An 18,042-nucleotide genomic window follows, 5' to 3' on the forward strand; every position below is an offset into this window, starting at 1 on the left:
AATTAAATACAAGATAGCGGAGTGGATAGAATTCTGGGCCTGTAGTCAGGAAGATTCATCTTCCTGAGTTCAAATCTGGCTTCAGACACTTCTTAGCTGTGTGACCCTGGGCAAGTCACTTAACCCTGTTTGCCTCAGTTTCCTCATCTGTAACATGAGCTGAAGGAAATGGCAAACCACTCCAGTATCTTTGCTAAGAAAACTACAAATGGGGTCACGAAGAGTCAGACGCTACTGAACATCAGCAACGAATTTCACGAGGGAGAGAGAGAGCATTAACAACTGGAGAGGTGGAACTTAGGCTGGCTTTGAAAGAAGTTACGACCCAGGCAAGTCACTTAACCTTTCAGCCTAGGTTTCCTCCTCTGTAAAATGGGGATAACAATAGAATCTGCCTCAAAGAGTTGTGAGGATCAAATGAGAAAAGCAAAGTACTTTGCAAACCAAAATACCATCTAGATGCTAGCTACTATTATTAAGAAATTAAGGATCCTATGCTGAAGAGTCATAAGAAGGGAGTTTATTTCAGGCATGGGGATTAGCTTATACCAAAGCATGGAGCAGAAAGTATGAACCTGTGTAGTATGCGATGATAGGTAGAAGCCAGAGTATGAAGGGCTTTAAACACTAGACTGAGGATTCTGTATTCTATCTCAGAAGAAATAAGGAGAATGCAAATGAAAGCGACCTCGAGGTATCATATGATACCTATCAGGTTGGGGCTGAAATAATAGAAGGGGAAAGTGACAAATGTTGGAGGGAATGTGGAAAGATTGGGACCTTAACTCATTGTTGGTGGATCAATGAGCCAATCCAACCATTTTGGAGAGAGATTTGGCATTATACCCAAAGAGTTATTAAACTGCCTGTATCCTTTGACCCAGCCATAAAACTATTAGGTCTGTTTCCCAAGAGGATTAGGGGAAATGGAAAAGAACCCACATGTTCTAAAATATTTATAGTAGCTCTCTTTGTGGTGGCAAAGAACTGGAAATTGTGGGGATGCCCATCAATTGGGAAATGGCCAAACAAATTGTGGTATACGTTCATGGTGGAATATTACTCTGCTATAAGAAATGATGGACTTGATTTTAGAAAAGTATGGAGAGAGCTCCACAGAGTAATGAAGAGTGAAATGAGCAGAAGCAAAAGATCATTGTGTACAGTAACAGCAATGTTGTTTTAAGAACAACTTTGAGCGACCAAGTCATTCTATTATAAATAGCCAAATTGACCTCAAAGATTCTATGAAGGAAGATGCTGCTTGAATCCAAAAAAAGGAATATTGTTGTAGTGTAGGAAATGATGACTTGGACTTATGAAGGAAGAGCTATCCACCTTCAGAGAAACAGATGATAGGAAGAAATAAGCATAGTACAGTCTTACATATATGCGTATGAGTGTATATATGTCTATGTTTATAGATATCTATGTCTATGTGTATATATATATATACATATATGTATATCCATGCTTAATTATAGCCTTCTTTAGTGTGGGGGGATGGAGGGAAGAAGGGGGAAAAATAAAAGTAAAAAGTACACAGCAGAGAACAAAAGAAAACCAACAAGGAAGCAAAGAAAAGCTGGACAACTTTGAAAACAATGTGTAGTATTTAGTATATAAATTTTCTTGAAATGGAAATTGTTTCATATTGAATCGTCTCTTATGGTCTGCTGTGTGCATAGCAATCTTTTTTCTTTTCTCACTTTGTATTTAAGAGTAAAATAAAAAGTACCAAAGAAAAAGAAGACAATAGGGAGCTACTGAAGATTTTTAATCAGGGGAAGTGACATGGCCCTACTTGTCCTTTAGGAGGATTCTATTGGCAGCTCTGTGGAGGAGGAGAGACTGGAAGCAGAAAGACCCGTTAGGACACTATAACATAGAGTTGAGAGGTGATGGGGGCCTGAATTTGGATGTGTGTGTGTGTGTGTGTGTGTGTGTGTGTGTGTGTGTGTACATGAAGGGTAAAAGATGGTGTGGAGACCTTCTCTCCCTTGGATCCCAGCCCCTCCATCCTTGGGAAATGGTTTCATGAGTTACAGTGGCCGTAAAATTCATCACCTGGTGGACAATCTGTGTATGAGCAGCCTTTGCGCCTTGGTAGGACTTTCCAGGCTTGCCTTTTCCTGGTGTGATCCAGGATCAGCTCCACAATATAAAGAAGCACAGGAAGAGGCTATTAGGATAATAATAATCATTATAGTCAATTACAATAATCGCCATCATCAATAATACATAGCTTAGGGCAAAGGCTCTTAACTTGGAATCTGTGAACTTTTAAACAAAATTGATAGGTACATTTCAATATAATTAATTTCCTTTGTTATTATTGACATTTTGGACAATTATTCTGAGATGGGGTTTGTAGGCTTCCCTATGGTCTATGACGCAAAAAAGAATTGGAAAACCCCTGGCTCAGAGGAAGGAGGGCCAGCTTTGAGGCAGGAAGACCTTTGCACAAGTCTTTCTTCTGACATGTACTAGCTGTGTGAACATGGGCAAGTCATGCTAGGGCATTCTCAGTGACCTAAGCATTCTCTATGAATATAAATTAAAGATGCATCACCATTCTGCATCAGAGAAGATAGTTTCCACACAAGAGCTCCTTAAAGTGGTGTAATAACACGTCCAGATCAAATAACTATAGCATGAATAATCCCATTTACCAATCTTATTAAAGATCTGTGATATACAAATAATCGTACTAGGGACATAAAGACAGAAAGGAAGCTAGGCTTGTTTTCAGAGAGCTTACATTTTACTGGGGAGTTACAGCTGTACACATATATATAAATACAACAGGCAGGTGGCTCAGTGGATAGTGCTGGGTCTGGAGTCTGCACATAATCCACTTTGAGATGTCCAATGTTGTTATTTAGTCATTCAATCGTGTCTGACTCTTGATGACTCCATGGACCATAGCATGCCAATACTGTCCATGGGATTTTCTTGGTAAAGATACTGGAGTGGTTTGTAATTTCCTTCTCCAGTATATAAGGCAAACGGTGACTTGCTAGTCATACAGCTATGTATCTGTCTGAGTGTCTGAGGCTGCATTTGAACTCAGGCTTTCCTGACTCCAGGCCCAGTGCTCTGTCCACTGAGCCACCCAGCTAGATGCCCAATAGGCAATTAGAAACGTGAGACTGGTGCTCGGGAGAGAGATTAGGGCTGCATAAGTAGTTCTGAGCATCAGCAGCATAGGGATGCTAATTGGATCCTTGGGAGCTGATGAGATCACTAAATGAAATAGTGCAAAAGATCTTGACATATGAAAGTGTGCCATCGGGCACTGACAGAGCATCTGTTTACAAACGTGCCAGGCTTGAAATCCTGCTCTTCTCTCTGCTCCCCAGCGATAAGCTCTTCCTACTTAGATACATATTGGTTTGTGAAATTTTGTATCAGCACCATTTCATTTACAAATGAGTAGCTTTCAGAACCACCCTTTAATAATCAATGAGCTTTTACTGTACAAAGCTCTGGGGATACAAAGATAGAAATGGAACAGTCCCTGCCTGTATACGTATAAGTATATGCAAAACAAATATGAGTTCATTTTTTGAGGGGAGAGGTACTAGCATCTGGGGGAGAGGGGAGGTGTCATGTCAGGAAAGGCTTCTGGTAGGAAGTGACGTGAGCAGTTCTGAAGGAATTCTGAGAGGAGGAGGTGAGCAGGGGAGTGCATTCCAGGGATGGGGGACAGCCTGTATAAAAATAGAGAGCTATGAAAGAAAGGGGAGAGAGACAGAAACAGAGGGACAGTGAGAAAGTGATCACCTCATGTGAGGTACAGTAAGAAGGCATACTTGACCAAAAAAAATAATGTATGATAATCTTGGAAAAGTAGGTTACTCCATAAGCTATGCACATCCAGAGAAATAATTACAGAGTCTGGATGTGGATTGAGGCAAACTATTTGCTTTCTCCTTTTTTTTTCTTCCTTTGTTTTTGGTTTCTTTTCTTCTTTCTCATGATTCGTTCCATTGGTTATAATTCTTCTATACAATTTGACTATTATTTTAATAAGTTTAATTTGAAGGCATATGTAGAGCCTATATAGAATTACATGCTGTCTTGGGGGGCAGGGGGGAGGAGAGGAAGGGGGAGAAAATTTGGAACTCAAAAACTTGTGGAATTGAGTGTTGTAAACTAAAAATAAAAAATAAATTAAAAAAAAGAAAAGTAGGTTAGATACAGGTTGTGAAGGCTTTAAGGGCCGAACAAGAGTCTGTTCAGGGAGCCACTGAAGCTCCTCGGGCAGGTCACACTTGTGTTTTGGGTATGGCACTTTGGCATCTGTATGGAGGATAGACTGAAAAAGGAGAGACTCGAGGCAAGGAGACCCATTAGGAGACTACTACAATAGCCTTGAAGACAACTAGAACTTCTGATGAAGACTTAACTGAAGTGGTGACTGCATGTGTGAGTGAAGAGACATCACGTGCAACAGATGCTGTGGAGGGAGAATGGAAAGTGAGTGAATGGGGAAAGGGGAAGGGGAGTGAAGAGTCAAGGATGACTCCCAGTTTGTGAACTTGTACAACTGGAAAGATGGTGATGCCCTTGACAAAAAAAAGGAAGCTCAGAAGAGAGGTGAGCTTTTGGAGAAAGATAATGAATTCTGTTTTGGACATGTTAGATTTGAGAAACCTACAAAGCATCCAGTTCAAAATGCATAATAGGTAGGTAGTTGATGATGTAGCATTCCATGGAGCTCAGGAGATGGACTAGGGATGGTATATAGCTCTAGGAGTCATCTGAATAGAAATGGTAATTAAACTTACAGGAACTGATGAAGTCATCAAGAGGTAGAATATAGCAAAAGAAGAGAACCCAGAACACAACTTTGAGGTACACAGTTAAGGGGTGAGATATAGAAGATGATCCAGCAAAGGACACCGAGGAGTGGTCAGATAGGTAGGAGATGGGAGAGAGGAGAATGCAGGAAGGGAAGGTGGTCAAAACGTCAAATGCTGCAGAGCAGTGAACAAGATTGAGAAAAAGCCTTTAGATTTGGCAACTGAGACCATTAGTAACTGGAGAGGACAGTTTCAGTGGAAAGGTGAGGCTAGAAAGCAGGTAACAACTTTGTTTATCCATTTACCCTGAACCCTTTGGGTAAAAGGTATTTTGAATACTTTAAAAAAAGTGAAGGAATGTGACAGGCTTATTTCCTAATGGAAGAAGTGTCTGCCCCTTTTCAACCAGCTCCTGGAGGATCTTAACAAATGCTTACTGGAAACAAGTGGAAGGCCTGTGTGAATGAGCAGCCCTTAACCCCAGAACCACATTAGGCCACATGGAAAGGAAAGGAACTCCCTGTCCTGCTTCACTGGGACACTCTCCTGCAGGGCTCAGTTTCTTGATGTCCAGTGGTTATTTTCCAGATAGTTACGAGTACAAGGTTCCCTGTTACCTCCAGGATCAAATCTAAACTCTTCTGTTTGGTTTTTTAAGCCCTCCACAACCTGCTTATGGCTTTCCTTGCCATCCTTACTGAAGAACATTTCCCCCTTGTGCATACTGTACTCTCGTTGAACAGGCCATCTTGCTTTTCCTCATTCATGATGCTGTCTCCTGGTTCCATGACTTTCTTTGCACAGCTGTCCTCCATGCCTGGGAAGCTACTCCCCTACCATCTTTTTCTCTCAGAATTCTTGGCTTCCTTCAAGGCTCAGCTCAATCGCCACCTTCTACATGATGCCTTACCTGATGCACCCGACTGTTAATGCCTTCCCCTCAAAATTCTCTTGTATCTATTTTGTATCTTACCTAAATATGGACAACCTCCCCCCCCCACCCCAGCCTTAAGTGTATGCTCCTAGAGGGGAGGGACTGCTTTCACTTTTGTCTTTGTATCCCCAGTGCCTAGCAAAATGCTTGGTATGTAATAAGTGCTTAATAAATACTTTCTGATTGGTTGATAATATATGCTTGGATTGCTGCCTTCCTACAGCCTGCATCTTCTGATGGTCTTACGATGCTCTCACCCCACCTGCAGTTGTCAAGCCAGCAGAGTGAACAGATCCCAAACATCTGCCTTCCCTGGGTGGAGACTGGAGACTGAGACTTCAGAGGGAAGAGTGTTGTGTCACCTGGTTGAGATGCCCTGGTTGGACTTTTCTTCTTGGTCCAGGTGCAGGGCTCTGAGGGCAATGACTGAGCAGTGCATCTTTTCTGCTGTGTCTAGATCACAGGAGGCACTTTAAAACCATCAAAAGAAGAGCTGTTACTCCTCTCAAGTGGGTCCCGATGCTTCTGGCTCTAAAGAGGAAGTCTTAACCCCGATCACAAACGGTCTCATGAATGCTGGTCACAACATAGCTATGGGAAGCAAGCTGGAATGATGACAGGTTCTAGAGCTGGAAGGGACCTTAGAGCATCTAGCACAACCTCATTTTACATATGTGGAAACTGAGGCCCAGAGAGGTGGCATACTATACTGAAATGAGCTCTGACTCTAGAATTAGAGGCCCTGGGTTCAAAGTCTCATCTCTGATGTGTGACCTTGGGGAAGTAACCTCACCTCCGTGGGCCTCAGTTTCCTCATCTGTAAAATGAGACAGTTGGACTAGAAACCCTCTGACGACTCTCCCAGCTCTAGTCTATCATCTTGTGATCCTTCCTAGCTCTAAAGTCTAGGGTCCCGTCACAGAATTGGAAAGTTTGAAAGGAAGTGTTTGTTGATTGATCTCAGCAGCCATTTAATCCAATCCATACACAAAAGAAAACTGCACTATAACATGTCTGACAAGAGGTCACCCTGCCTCTGATTTCCATGGAGGGGAAACCCACCACCTGCGGAGGGAACTCATTCTACTTCCGGACAATTCTAAGTATTAGCAAGTTTTTTCTAAAAAGCGGAAATTCGCCACTTTGCCACCTCTACTCATCGTTCCTGGCTCTGCCCTCTGGGGCTTGATAGAACAAGTCTTCGTTCTCCACGTGGCAGCCCTTCAAATACGTGAAGACAGCTATCAGGTCCCCCCTCCCTCCCCTGTTTGATCCCCCTGTAGTCTTCTCTCCTTCCATCAGTCCTCTTATGACAACGGATTCAAAGCCCTTCTCCATCCTGGTTGCTCTTGTCTGGACATTCTCCAGGTTATCAGTATCCTTCTTAAACCAGAACGCCCAGAACTTTGAAGACTGGAGCTGCACCTTTCTGCCCCTAATTCTAAAATCCTAGGAACTCTTCCCCCAGTCGAGAGGAGGGCGCTACAGTGAGCCGCTCCAGCCAGCAGGGGGCAGAGCAGCGGGAGGTCAGCTCGCCAGGCTGCCGTTGCCATAGGCGACGGCGTTGCCCAACTCCAAGATGGCGGCGACGCGGCTTCGTCCGCCCGCTCAGGAGTAGGCGGAAACATGCGGCGGGCGGCTACGTTGGGCTGGCAGCTGGCGCGGCTGGCCCGAGCCTCGGTCCCGGGCACCGCCGCTGGGCCTGGCTCACGTCAGGGATGCATCCAAGGCGGCATCGGGAAGAGGCGGCCGTGGCCCGGTCCGGCGGGCGGGCTGCGGTGCTGGCGGCGCCCGTTGAGTTCTGGGCCAGACTCGGGGCCCGAGCCCGCGGCCGCGTTGGGCCGGGTACAGGCCTCTCACTACCAGCTGGTCTACACCTGCAAGGTGGGCCCCTGGCATGTGGAGGCGGGGGTCCGCGGAGGGGGCGGGCTTCTCGGACCCGAGCGGGGCGGGGCGTTCGAACCTCGTGGGGAGCGCCGGGGCGGAAGCGGGGTGGGGGTGGGGCGGGACGTGAAGCCGACGGACGCCCCGCCGCGTGGGGCCGGCCAGGGGCTGCTGTGCTGCCCGCCCCTGGGCCGAGCCTCAGCCACCTCCGGGAGCCCAGGATCGGTTCGCGGCGTAGCCTCCGAAGCGGCATAGCAGTATTAGAAAATAGCTGTGACCCTCCACGCCGGGAGAACCAATAACCTGGGCTACGGCTCTTCCAGTTCTAAATACATGATCTCAAAATGTCTCGTTTTACAGATGGGGAAAACTAGGGCTCAGAGAGGGGCGGTGACTCGCCCGGGGTCACACAGTGGCCTTGCAAGCGGAGCCAGAACTAGAAGCTGGTTCCGACCCCCGGGCCCTGGGGCTCCTTCCACAGCTGGTGGTGGCCCCTTCCATAGATGAGATACAGGGAGAGGGGTCTGTCGATAATAGTAGCTGACAGTTCTATGTCCCTATGTGCCAGGCATTGTACCCAGTGCTTGGCAATTATTATCTCAACCTCACAACCCCAGGAGGTAGATGCTGTGGTTATCCCCATTTTACAGGTGAGGAAACTGAGGCAAACAGGTTTAAATGACTCAGTCACACAACTAAGAAGGGTCTGAGGTTGGATTTGAGCTCAGGTCTTCCTGACTCTGTTGCACCATCTAGCTGCCTCTAGAGAAAGAGAAGGCTTGGGCTAGGGGCTCAGGGGAAAAAGGCTCAGTGATAACTCACATTTCTGTTGCTTTAAAGGTATCAAAGTCCTTTGGGCTAGGGAAGGGAAGAGAGTATGGGTCTGAGAACTAGAACCAAGGTTTGGGCGTTACAGGGGCTTTAATTGTGGGAAGAAGACCTATAGGCCCGGGATATGCGGAGATTGGGGCTCGTGGGGCAGGCCCGTGGTTGAATAAGAGGGCTGGGAGGGAGATAAGAGGGAGCAGAGAAATGGGCCTGAGAGGCAGGGTGACCTCTTGTCAGACATGTTATAGTGCAGTGCCTGGCACATAGGTGCTTAACAAATGCTTGTTTGACTTGAATAGGGGAAGGTGTAGCTTGGGGCACACAGGATTGAGGGATGAACGGTGAATAGGAAAGAAGGAATGGAACCATTTCGCTCCTTGGAACACTTAGAACAATGCTTGGCACACAATATAAATATTAGCTATTATCAATAGCAGAAGCACAAGAAGAAAGGAATTAAGAAGAAGGTAGGGGTGAGAGAGGGGGCTAAGGATGTGGAACAGTTTGAGGTTTGGAGGCCGTAGATGATTTCAAGGCACAGGCGGAGGTGGGCAAGCCTCTTCTTCCCTCCGATGTTTAGTTTACGCATCTATAGAATGGGAATGGTACTTGTGCCACCTACCCACCAGGTTATTGGGTGGGTGGGGAATCTTTGTAAACTTTAAAAACACTCTAAATGTGAGCTGTTATTGGGCACGGCTAGTGGTAGGAAGGAGCAGGGACAGGCTGTGGGGCTGGCCTGGAAGACAGATGGGAAGATTAGGGGTGAGGTTAGACAGCATTGGGCAGGAGGGATAGGGGTAAGTGTTAAGGAGGCCTTTGATGACCTAGGATGCTCATAAATCATTAGGGGAATTTTGGAAGCACCTGCATAATGTTCAACCCTGACCAAGGCAGCCAGAGGAGAAATAATATTAATAATGAGACTGTTCACATTTATCCAGCCCTTTACATTTTACATAACACTTTTATCACAATGACGCCTGAGGGAGGGAGTGTAAGTATCATACCCATTTTACAGTTGAGGAAACTGAGACTCGGTTTCAACAAAGACGTTTTCCCAGGGTCACCCACAACTAGTAAACAGCAGCCCCAAACTAGAGTCCAGGTCTCTTGACACCAAGTCCGGTGTTGTTTCCACTGACTACATCATGCCCCATCTCTCTTAGCACATGTGTCCTCCACATAGAGGGTGATCGGGCCGAGGCCGTGCTGTTTCAAGAGCAGAAGGTTGTGGGGATGCGTTGTGAGTGGGAGTCAGTGATGGTGACCAGTTGACAGTGCTGCTCTCTCTTGAAGGTCTGTTGGACGAGGTCAACTAAAAGGATCTCCAAGCTTGCCTATCATAATGGTGTGGTGATTGTGACGTGTCCCAGCTGCCAGAACCACCATGTCATTGCTGACAACTTGGGCTGGTTTTCAGACCTGGATGGGAAGAAGTGAGTACTCAATTTTCACGAAAATCTATCAAGTCTCTTTGTGGTTTTTCAAAAGGAAGCTTGTCACACAGTATCCTGACTCACAGACTCCTCCGTAGCCAGAATTTTGATACTCACCAAGGCATGAATGTGTTTGTGTTAAATACAGATGCACTTCAGAATGATAATAATTACCACTGCTTTAGCCTTTTAAGGCTTACCAAGTGTTTTCTTCACAGTAGTCATGAGAAGTAGGCAGTACAAGTATTATCACCATTTTACAGATGAGAAAACTGAGGCTGGACTAGACAAGTTGAATGACTTGGCCACAGTTAGCTGGTAATGGCAGTTCTGACTGGAACCTGGGTCTCCTGACTCCCAGTCTAGTATGTTGTTTTCCCGAATGGAGCGTGAACTTTATTTCCTCCACGGTTGCACCCATATTATTTGAAATACTCAGAAACCAGTTAAAATAATTATAAGGAAAATTTTTAAAGATAGCTGGTTATTCCTATTTCAGATTTCTTGCCTTCTCAATGAGAAGCAGGGGAGAGAGGGAAGGAGAGAATTTGGAACTCAAAATTTTTTAAAAAGAATTTAAAAAATTGTTTTCACATGTAATTAGAAAAAAATTGAAATTTTTCTTTAAAAAAAAAAGAGTTATCTTGGTATTGTGCAGTTAGCCATACAGAGACCCTCACTTTCCAACCACCCAGAAGATGTGTTATGGGTCTAGACAGCTGTCACTGCCAGGAGAGCTGACTCCAAGGACATCTTCCACTGCTTGTCATTGTGAAAAGCAGGAACTTATTGGGAGACCTGATCACACGAGGGGCAGATTCCTGTGTGGTAGCCCCTCTCCCCAAGAGTGTTATGCCTCTTCTCTCCGCCCCGCCCCCCCCCAGCTTTTCACTTCCTTTGTTAAGCTTCCTGGAATACCAACAACTACAGATAATTTGGTTCCAGAAGCATCAAGTTAAAAATGAATGTCCTTTCTTTTGAGATTTAAGGGGATACCACTAAGGTATACTCTAGTCAGAATTAGTTCAGGCAGGTTTTCTCCAGGCACCTATTTTGATTGCTACACTTAAGCAATGACAGTTTTTGATTAGGGGAAGTAGAGGTGGAGAGGGTGAGAACAAAGCATTGATTAAGTGCCTGTTATGTACTAAGGCTATACAGATATCTCATTTGAACCCTTATCATCCTTGGGAGGTAGGTGCTATTATCCCTATTTTTACTGTTGAGGAAACTGAGGCAGATAGAGATTAAATGACTTGACAGGGTCACAAAGCTGGTAAGTGTCTGAGGATGGATTTGAACTCAGGTCTTCCTGACTGCTGGCCCAGCATCCTATCACTGCACCATTTAGCAAGGTATTTTGGAATTTGGATCTCTATGTTTACTCAAGTTAATCCTGTTTTGGGATGGTAAACCTGCATGCTTAGGGCTTCATGGGCACACCAAGGATCCAGGAGCCTGGATAGAAGGTCCCCTCCTTAGTGGGAGAGGTGTGTCAAAAGAGACATAGGAGAATATGGAAATTAACTTCCTCTATTTGAAAATTTTGCTTAGAGCCATCCCTGAACTTAGGAAAGAGTGATTAAATACTTCCATTTTCTCTTTCTTCTGGTACTACATGGCTCCCTGTTTGCAGATCCAGGAACTTAGGGCGTTAATTTGATTTGCTTGTTCATTTAACAAATACCCTTTTAGCAGCTGCTGTAGATTGTGTACTCTTTGAAAGAGAGGTGGCAAAGCAGGCTGAGACCAGGTAGTTACTGCCTTCTAGAGTCAGCAAGAAGAGGGCAGTGCATTTGCAGCTGGTAGTTGAAGCCAGACCCTCAGGTCTGAGCCTCAGTCTTCAGGTGCAGATTTCATGTGTAATTCTAGTTGATCATGAAGGAAAGCTGATAACCACAGCCTCATGTTGGGACATTTTGTCTTTAGGAACATTGAAGAAATCCTGGCAGCTCGAGGGGAGAAGGTGAGGCGTGTGACGGGTGAGGAGATTCTCGAAATTGTTTCAGAGGCTGAGGCTGGACCGAAATCTACTTTTCCTTCTGAGGGGGAAAGCAGCTCAGATCCTACAGATGCCACAAGAAAGGACCCAACCTGATCCGGATGAAATGTTGGCTTTTCCCCCATTTTCTCCATTTCATCTTTATGCTGGAAAAGAAAGGGATCTTTGCTTGGAGTTGCCTTTATTTTATAAACAAAAATGAATCATCTTTGAATTCTAGTGTACAGTGTCCATTTTGAGATTTCATAAGCTGTTCAGACTCAGGTCCTAGAACTCTGAGAATGCTCTTAGGCCTTGGGTACCTGCCACACTAGCCTGTATGGGCCCCAGGGCACTCTAGTCACAGACATATGCCTTCTTCACAATAATCAGAATAATGCTGTGATACATTTGTATAGTTCAAGAAACAGCAGTTTGCCAAAAGTGGGGTGTGGGTAGGAGGGGTCTGGCCTGACCCCTATATTTCAGGCACTGGGAGGTTAGTGTTTCCAGTGGTCGGACATCCAGATGGAGCTGAGGTCCTAGTCTGAGTGATTTTGTCTAAAACTTCTCTGTCCCCTTTTCTATTTCCTGTATCACCTGTTTCTACCAGTTAAGGGACTGATGGTTTAACAAGCATCCTCTTTCATTGTTATCATCAATGTGAATAAATAAGCCTTTATTAAGTGCTTATGTGTGCCAGGCCCTGTGCTAAGTGCTGGGGATAGAGATAGAAAAAGCTGAACCTGGGTTCCAGTGAGAACTAGTTCTCAAAGTGAGAACTCATCAGACATTCTAATATGGAGAGACCATATCTAAAAGAAAACTCGGGTACAAGGATAGAAAGGCCAGAAGTCCTGAGGAAGCTGTGCTGGGGCCCATGGCAAAGCCCAGAGATCTTTAGGTTATATCAGCAGGTCAAAATAACATGTAAATCCTAGGGATTTGTAAGGCAAGGCAGATGGTTTTTGTTCAGAGCTTCTTTGTGGCACTAGGAGATGACCTGGCCTGTGCCAGGAGGCCAGGAGCTCTGCCTTGCCAAAAGTCCTCCTCAGCCAGAGGCTTCAGGTACAGGTAGTCTAAGAACAATCCAAGGATTGGCAGGCAGATGTGAAGAAGCTCTTCTTCATCACAGGGATGGCCAGCCATCCAGGTCCTGAGCATTTCCAACCATACAACTCAAGGATGCCATCTGCTATGGGGGTATCCCCACCAGAAGATGCTCGAAGTAGCAGAATGACAGTAACAATAAAGCATTTTGGTGCACTCACCTCCTTACCAGCAGTTAATGAGGTTGTGAGAATCAGAGGAGACCATATACAGGGGTGTCCCGAAAGTCTCGCTGAAGGTTTACACTTGTTTAATCATTTTTCAGTTGTGTCTGACTTTTCATGACCCTTTTTGTAGTTTTCTGGGCAAATACTGGAGTGGTTTGCCATTTCCTTCTGTAGCTCATTTTATAGATGGGGAAACTGAGGCAAACAGGGTCTTGCCCAGGGTCACACAGCTAGTACATGTCTGAGGCCAGATTTGAATTCAGTGCTTCCTGAACAGGCCTGGTGCACTATTCACTGCACCATTTAGCTGTCCCAGTTTTGCACTTATTAAAGCTTAAATGTAGATTTTAAGCTTATTAAAGCTTGAAACTGAACTAAGACTTTTGGGACACTCTGGATAAGAAGTGCTTTGCAGAACCTGAAGTGCCATGAGTGTGAGCCGTTGTTCACAGATGAGCTTGAGCCTGAACGATGAAGTGACTTGACCAGATGGGATGATGATGGTGATGGTGATAATGACAATAGCAATGACTGACACCAACATGAATTTGGGAGCAGGCTCAGGGAGCTTGTCCTTCTGGTGGTCATGATGCCGGTGAGCTTCAGAGGCAGGATTTTGATGGGGCTTTTCCTCCCTTGAGTCTAACTGTGCCATGCTTCTGGGGTGAGGGGCTACTGGGATGTCCCAGGGCAAGGCTCTCCACATGACACAGGGCTGGCTCCATGTTTTCCCATTCAAGATGCAGGCATATCTTGTTTTAGGAAACTCCATTTGCAGCTTATACATAGATATCACACTTTACAATCAAAAAGTATTTTAGACACTTTTTGCTTCATTTGACCCTCATAAGGACCCTAGGAGGTAAGCAGGGTATCCCCTTTTTATAGATGAGAAAACCACTTTAGAAGGGTAAAGTGACTCACCCAGGGTCACCCAATAAATAGCACAGCCTGGGCTCAGACCCGGATCTCTTAACTTCCAGTCCAGGGCTAGTCCAGTTCTCTTTCTGCTAGACTGTAAGAAAACCATCTTCTCGAATCCATCTCCCTGACTTTACAAGACGCCGAAAATGTATTTATTTCCACGAGTGCTCTGGGACGTGTGCCCTTCAGCATTAATTACTGAGGGCATTCTCCTACAGATATTCACTCTGCTGAAGTCACTGAGCTGGAGAATTAGCAATTTAAATGAACACAATGGTCCCAGAATGCCTAGGCAATTATTCTTGCCCCAGAATAGGCCTGGGGGGAGGGGGGTGCAGTGCCACGGGTGGGAGGCAGAATAACGGTTCTCCATTGTTCTCTGTGTAGTTTGGGGGGAGTTGTACTTCGGATCTATTACCCCCCTGTCCTTCCCTTGGTGAAACAACCAGCTATTATTCCCCTCCACAGTAACCTTTAGCCAGATGGGAGGTTTGGGGTGGTGGGGGTAGGAAGACTATTATCATGTCCTTTACTCTTTCGTTCTTAAAGCTGAGCAATTCCTATGCCATCAGCTGCCAACCTCATGTTTATAGGATTCAGGGCTGAAAGGGTATGTTAGAGATCATCTAGTTCAACCCTCTAATTGTACAGATGAAGAATTGAGGCCCAGATAAACATTATTTGCTTAAGGTCATGTAGGAAGTAGGAAAGATGTGATTTGAACCCAGGACTTCTGAGTTAAAATTCAACATTGTTTATTCCTTCTAGTGATTTTCTGAAGGTCTTGTTTTTTCCAAGTTGATAAATCCAGAAATAGACTCCTCTAGATGAGGGAAAAGAAGTTGGATGGGGCAAATTATTTTGAATGATGAATGAAAAAAGCATTTATTAAGTCAGGTACCAATGCTAAATGTTAGGGATACACATAAAGAAGATGGATAGCCCCAATCTTCAAAGAGTTTACATTCTGTTGGGAGAGACAACTGATATAGGGTGAACGGTGGCCAGGGAAGAGTGTTTTGTTCTGAGAAGTCATAGGGATAGTGGAGCCACAGAGAAAGCCATTGACAAACCCTTTGCAGAAGCGGTGATAGTGTTAATTTTACAACTCGTCTGATCAAGAGACAGAAAGGGTATGAAGGCATATGTGAATGGCAGGCTAGTCAGAAGGTTGGTGGAGTGGAGTATAGTCTATGGTTTGGGGCTTGCTTTGTGAGAACTCACCAGTCAAGCATAGCCTCAGCTAAGAGTTCCATGGCTGCACCCCTATTAAAAAAAAAGAAAAAGAAGCAAATCAGGCCAATTGTCTAATGAGAAAAGCAAATTCATTTATTAATTATGGGGATTAGTGTCTTGTTATGGGAACTTTTATTTCTTTTTATTTGGGACTCAGGGCCATCCCCATCCCTCCTGCAAATTTTGTTTAACTAATAATCTGTCTTCTGTTAATATTAACTTTGCCTGGCCAAAACCTGACTCATGGGATAATAATGTTAAGGGAAGGTCAAGGCCATTTCTCCTAATTGAAAGGTTGTTGAGTTGACCAAAACCTGTCTCCTGGGATGTGAAAATGTACTTAAAGCCTTCAGCATTCTTTAGATAAAAAGCCAGAGGAAGAATCTCAACTATCCCTGACTCCTTGGCAACATGTAAATCTTTCTCCTCAGTCAGCCTATTTGTGACCCCTCTAAATGTAGTTTAATCTGTAACCTATCTTAGTTTACCTAGTTTGTTTAATAAAGTTTGTTTCCTTAGGGGATATATGCGATTACGACTCTGTTTAACTGTTTGTTCAACTTTTATGATGCTGAATGAAGTATGCTATTATGAATTTATCTTTAACTTTTACGGCCTGTAAGGAATGTACAAGATTGTAATATGTAAACAAATTATTTCTCTGTCACAGGCATATTTTTGCCTATTAGAGACCTTGTCTGAATCCTATTTATTGATTGTTTAGGTTTTCTCTGAGACTTGAACCTGTGCTTGAGCATAATAACAAAACCTAGGTTTTTATCTCTCTAATTTCTGCATTGTGGTAAATATATTTTGGCAGCAGTTTACCAACAGTTGAACTCAAAGAGGAGATGTTCTCCCACAACAGTCTCATTGATGCTTTCTAATCTCTATTTGAGCTATCAGTTACAGGGTGTGGTCTCTATCTCAGGTAAAACCGCAGTGAAAGGGTGTGTGGCTAGAAGATAGTTGGGATGGAATAACTAGCTTGTGTATTGACTTTGCCTCACAAACTTATTCTGGACTTTAAGATCTGGAATCTGAACATGACCTCACTCTTGATCCTTTACTTGGTTCCAGACCCTCTTGGCCATCTACTTATTGAGTCTCAGGATCATGGAATTAGAAGGGGGAATATTCCTTAAAAGGGCAGCTTGGTGGTATAGTAGAGTGCCAGGCCTGGAGTCAGGAAGACCTGAGTTCAAATCCAGCCCCAGATACTTACTAGCTGTGATCCTGGACAAGTCATTTAACCTCTGTTTGCCTTAATTAACTGGAGGAAAATCTTCTTTGCCAAGAAAACTCCAAATGGGGTCACAGAGTTGGACATGACTGAAATGACTGAACAGCATGTTCCTTAAAATACCAGGAGATGACCTGTAGTTACCAGGATGGAAAGCATTATAGCTACTCATACCACTTGGATGAGAAGGGAGTCAACATCTCTATTTTTTCGAGTGATATTATGCCTGAACCTATTTATTTTAGGTTTGGTTGTTCTTCTGTGTTGTTTTTAATTGTCTAGTCAGTACTAAGGTGACAGGGTGATCCATAGAACCTGTTTCTTGAATTACCCCATATAGCTGAGTTCTCAAAACTGAAAGATCATGGAAGCCTCCAACAGGAGCCAACTATTTAGGAATGCTTTTGTTTTTGAGGAGGATCTAGAATTTCAGAGGTGGGTGACCCCAGAGCTTGACCTCACAAGGAAATTCCAGCAAGTCCAGCTCGCTGTGGCTACTTGGTCAGCAGTAAGAATCAGTGCTCCTGGTCCTACTTTAGGGTTAACAAGGGGCCAGAATCCCTGAGAGCAATCCTTGGTTTCCTCACTCCCATGTTCATTCTGTGCTCCTGAGTTTTCTGGCATTCATACCTCATTTGGGGTATGAGCTCCCTGAGATCAGTTACTATCTCACTTTTCTATTTGTACATACAGTTCTTAGCCTGGTGTTTAGTATATAGTAAGCACTTAATAAAAGCTTTTTCATTCAAATGAAGCAAATTGGGGATGGGAGGATACAAGGAACAAATACTCCTTTGAGTGGTTCAGATAAACTGGAGAGAGAGGTCCAAGATGGAATTCCTAGTTATGGCTGTACTTCTATGACACCCACATTGGAATATAAATGGACCATACGCGCTTTGAGGGCAGGTTCATGGTAGGTACTAAATATATGCATATTGAATTGAGTAGCTCCAATTTTGACTCCCTTACTTTACATAGGCTGGCTCCCATGCTTATATGGCAGAGGGCCTATGGAGTGCATGCTCACAATTGCCCCCCCCCAGGTGCTCTAATTCAGCTCTTCTTCACCTCAAACGCAATCCCCCCCTCACCTCTTCCTCTCAGCATCCTTCCTTCAAGACTCTGATCACCTGTTCCCTCCTAGAGATGCCTTTCTTGATCTTTGGACTGGTTAGCACTGTCTCCCTCTTGGAGTTACTTTGTAGTTACATTTGTGTACATGTGCTCTTCTTCTGTGATGAGGATGTAGGCTCCTTGAGGGCAGGGTCTCTTTGGTCTTTTACTTTGTATCCCCAGGGCCTGGTACATAGTAGATCACAGTACATAGTCAATATTTATTAAATTTAATTGAAGACCTGGCTATGGCTCAAGCTCTACCTCTCCTGCAGTTAAGGCAAGGTCCTGCAGACACAGGGATTTTAGGTTGGGGTTAGATTGTACAGAGCTAGCTAGTCTAGACTCTCTCCCCTTGGACCTTTGACAGGT

General features: G+C 44.5%; 1 protein-coding gene across 1 annotated transcript; it reads left to right on the top strand.

The window, feature by feature from the left end:
- Positions 1-5,989: 5,989 nt before the first annotated feature.
- On the top strand, positions 5,990-12,114 carry DNLZ (DNL-type zinc finger). Its single transcript, XM_036749869.1, is given in 4 exon segments — positions 5,990-6,026; positions 7,196-7,626; positions 9,754-9,893; positions 11,823-12,114. Coding segments are annotated over 4 exon segments (777 nt in total). The 3' UTR covers positions 11,992-12,114.
- The last annotated feature ends 5,928 nt before the right edge of the window (positions 12,115-18,042 follow it).

Source organism: Trichosurus vulpecula, chromosome 3 (assembly GCF_011100635.1).
Source record: "Trichosurus vulpecula isolate mTriVul1 chromosome 3, mTriVul1.pri, whole genome shotgun sequence".
Classification (NCBI taxonomy): Eukaryota; Metazoa; Chordata; class Mammalia; order Diprotodontia; family Phalangeridae; genus Trichosurus; species Trichosurus vulpecula.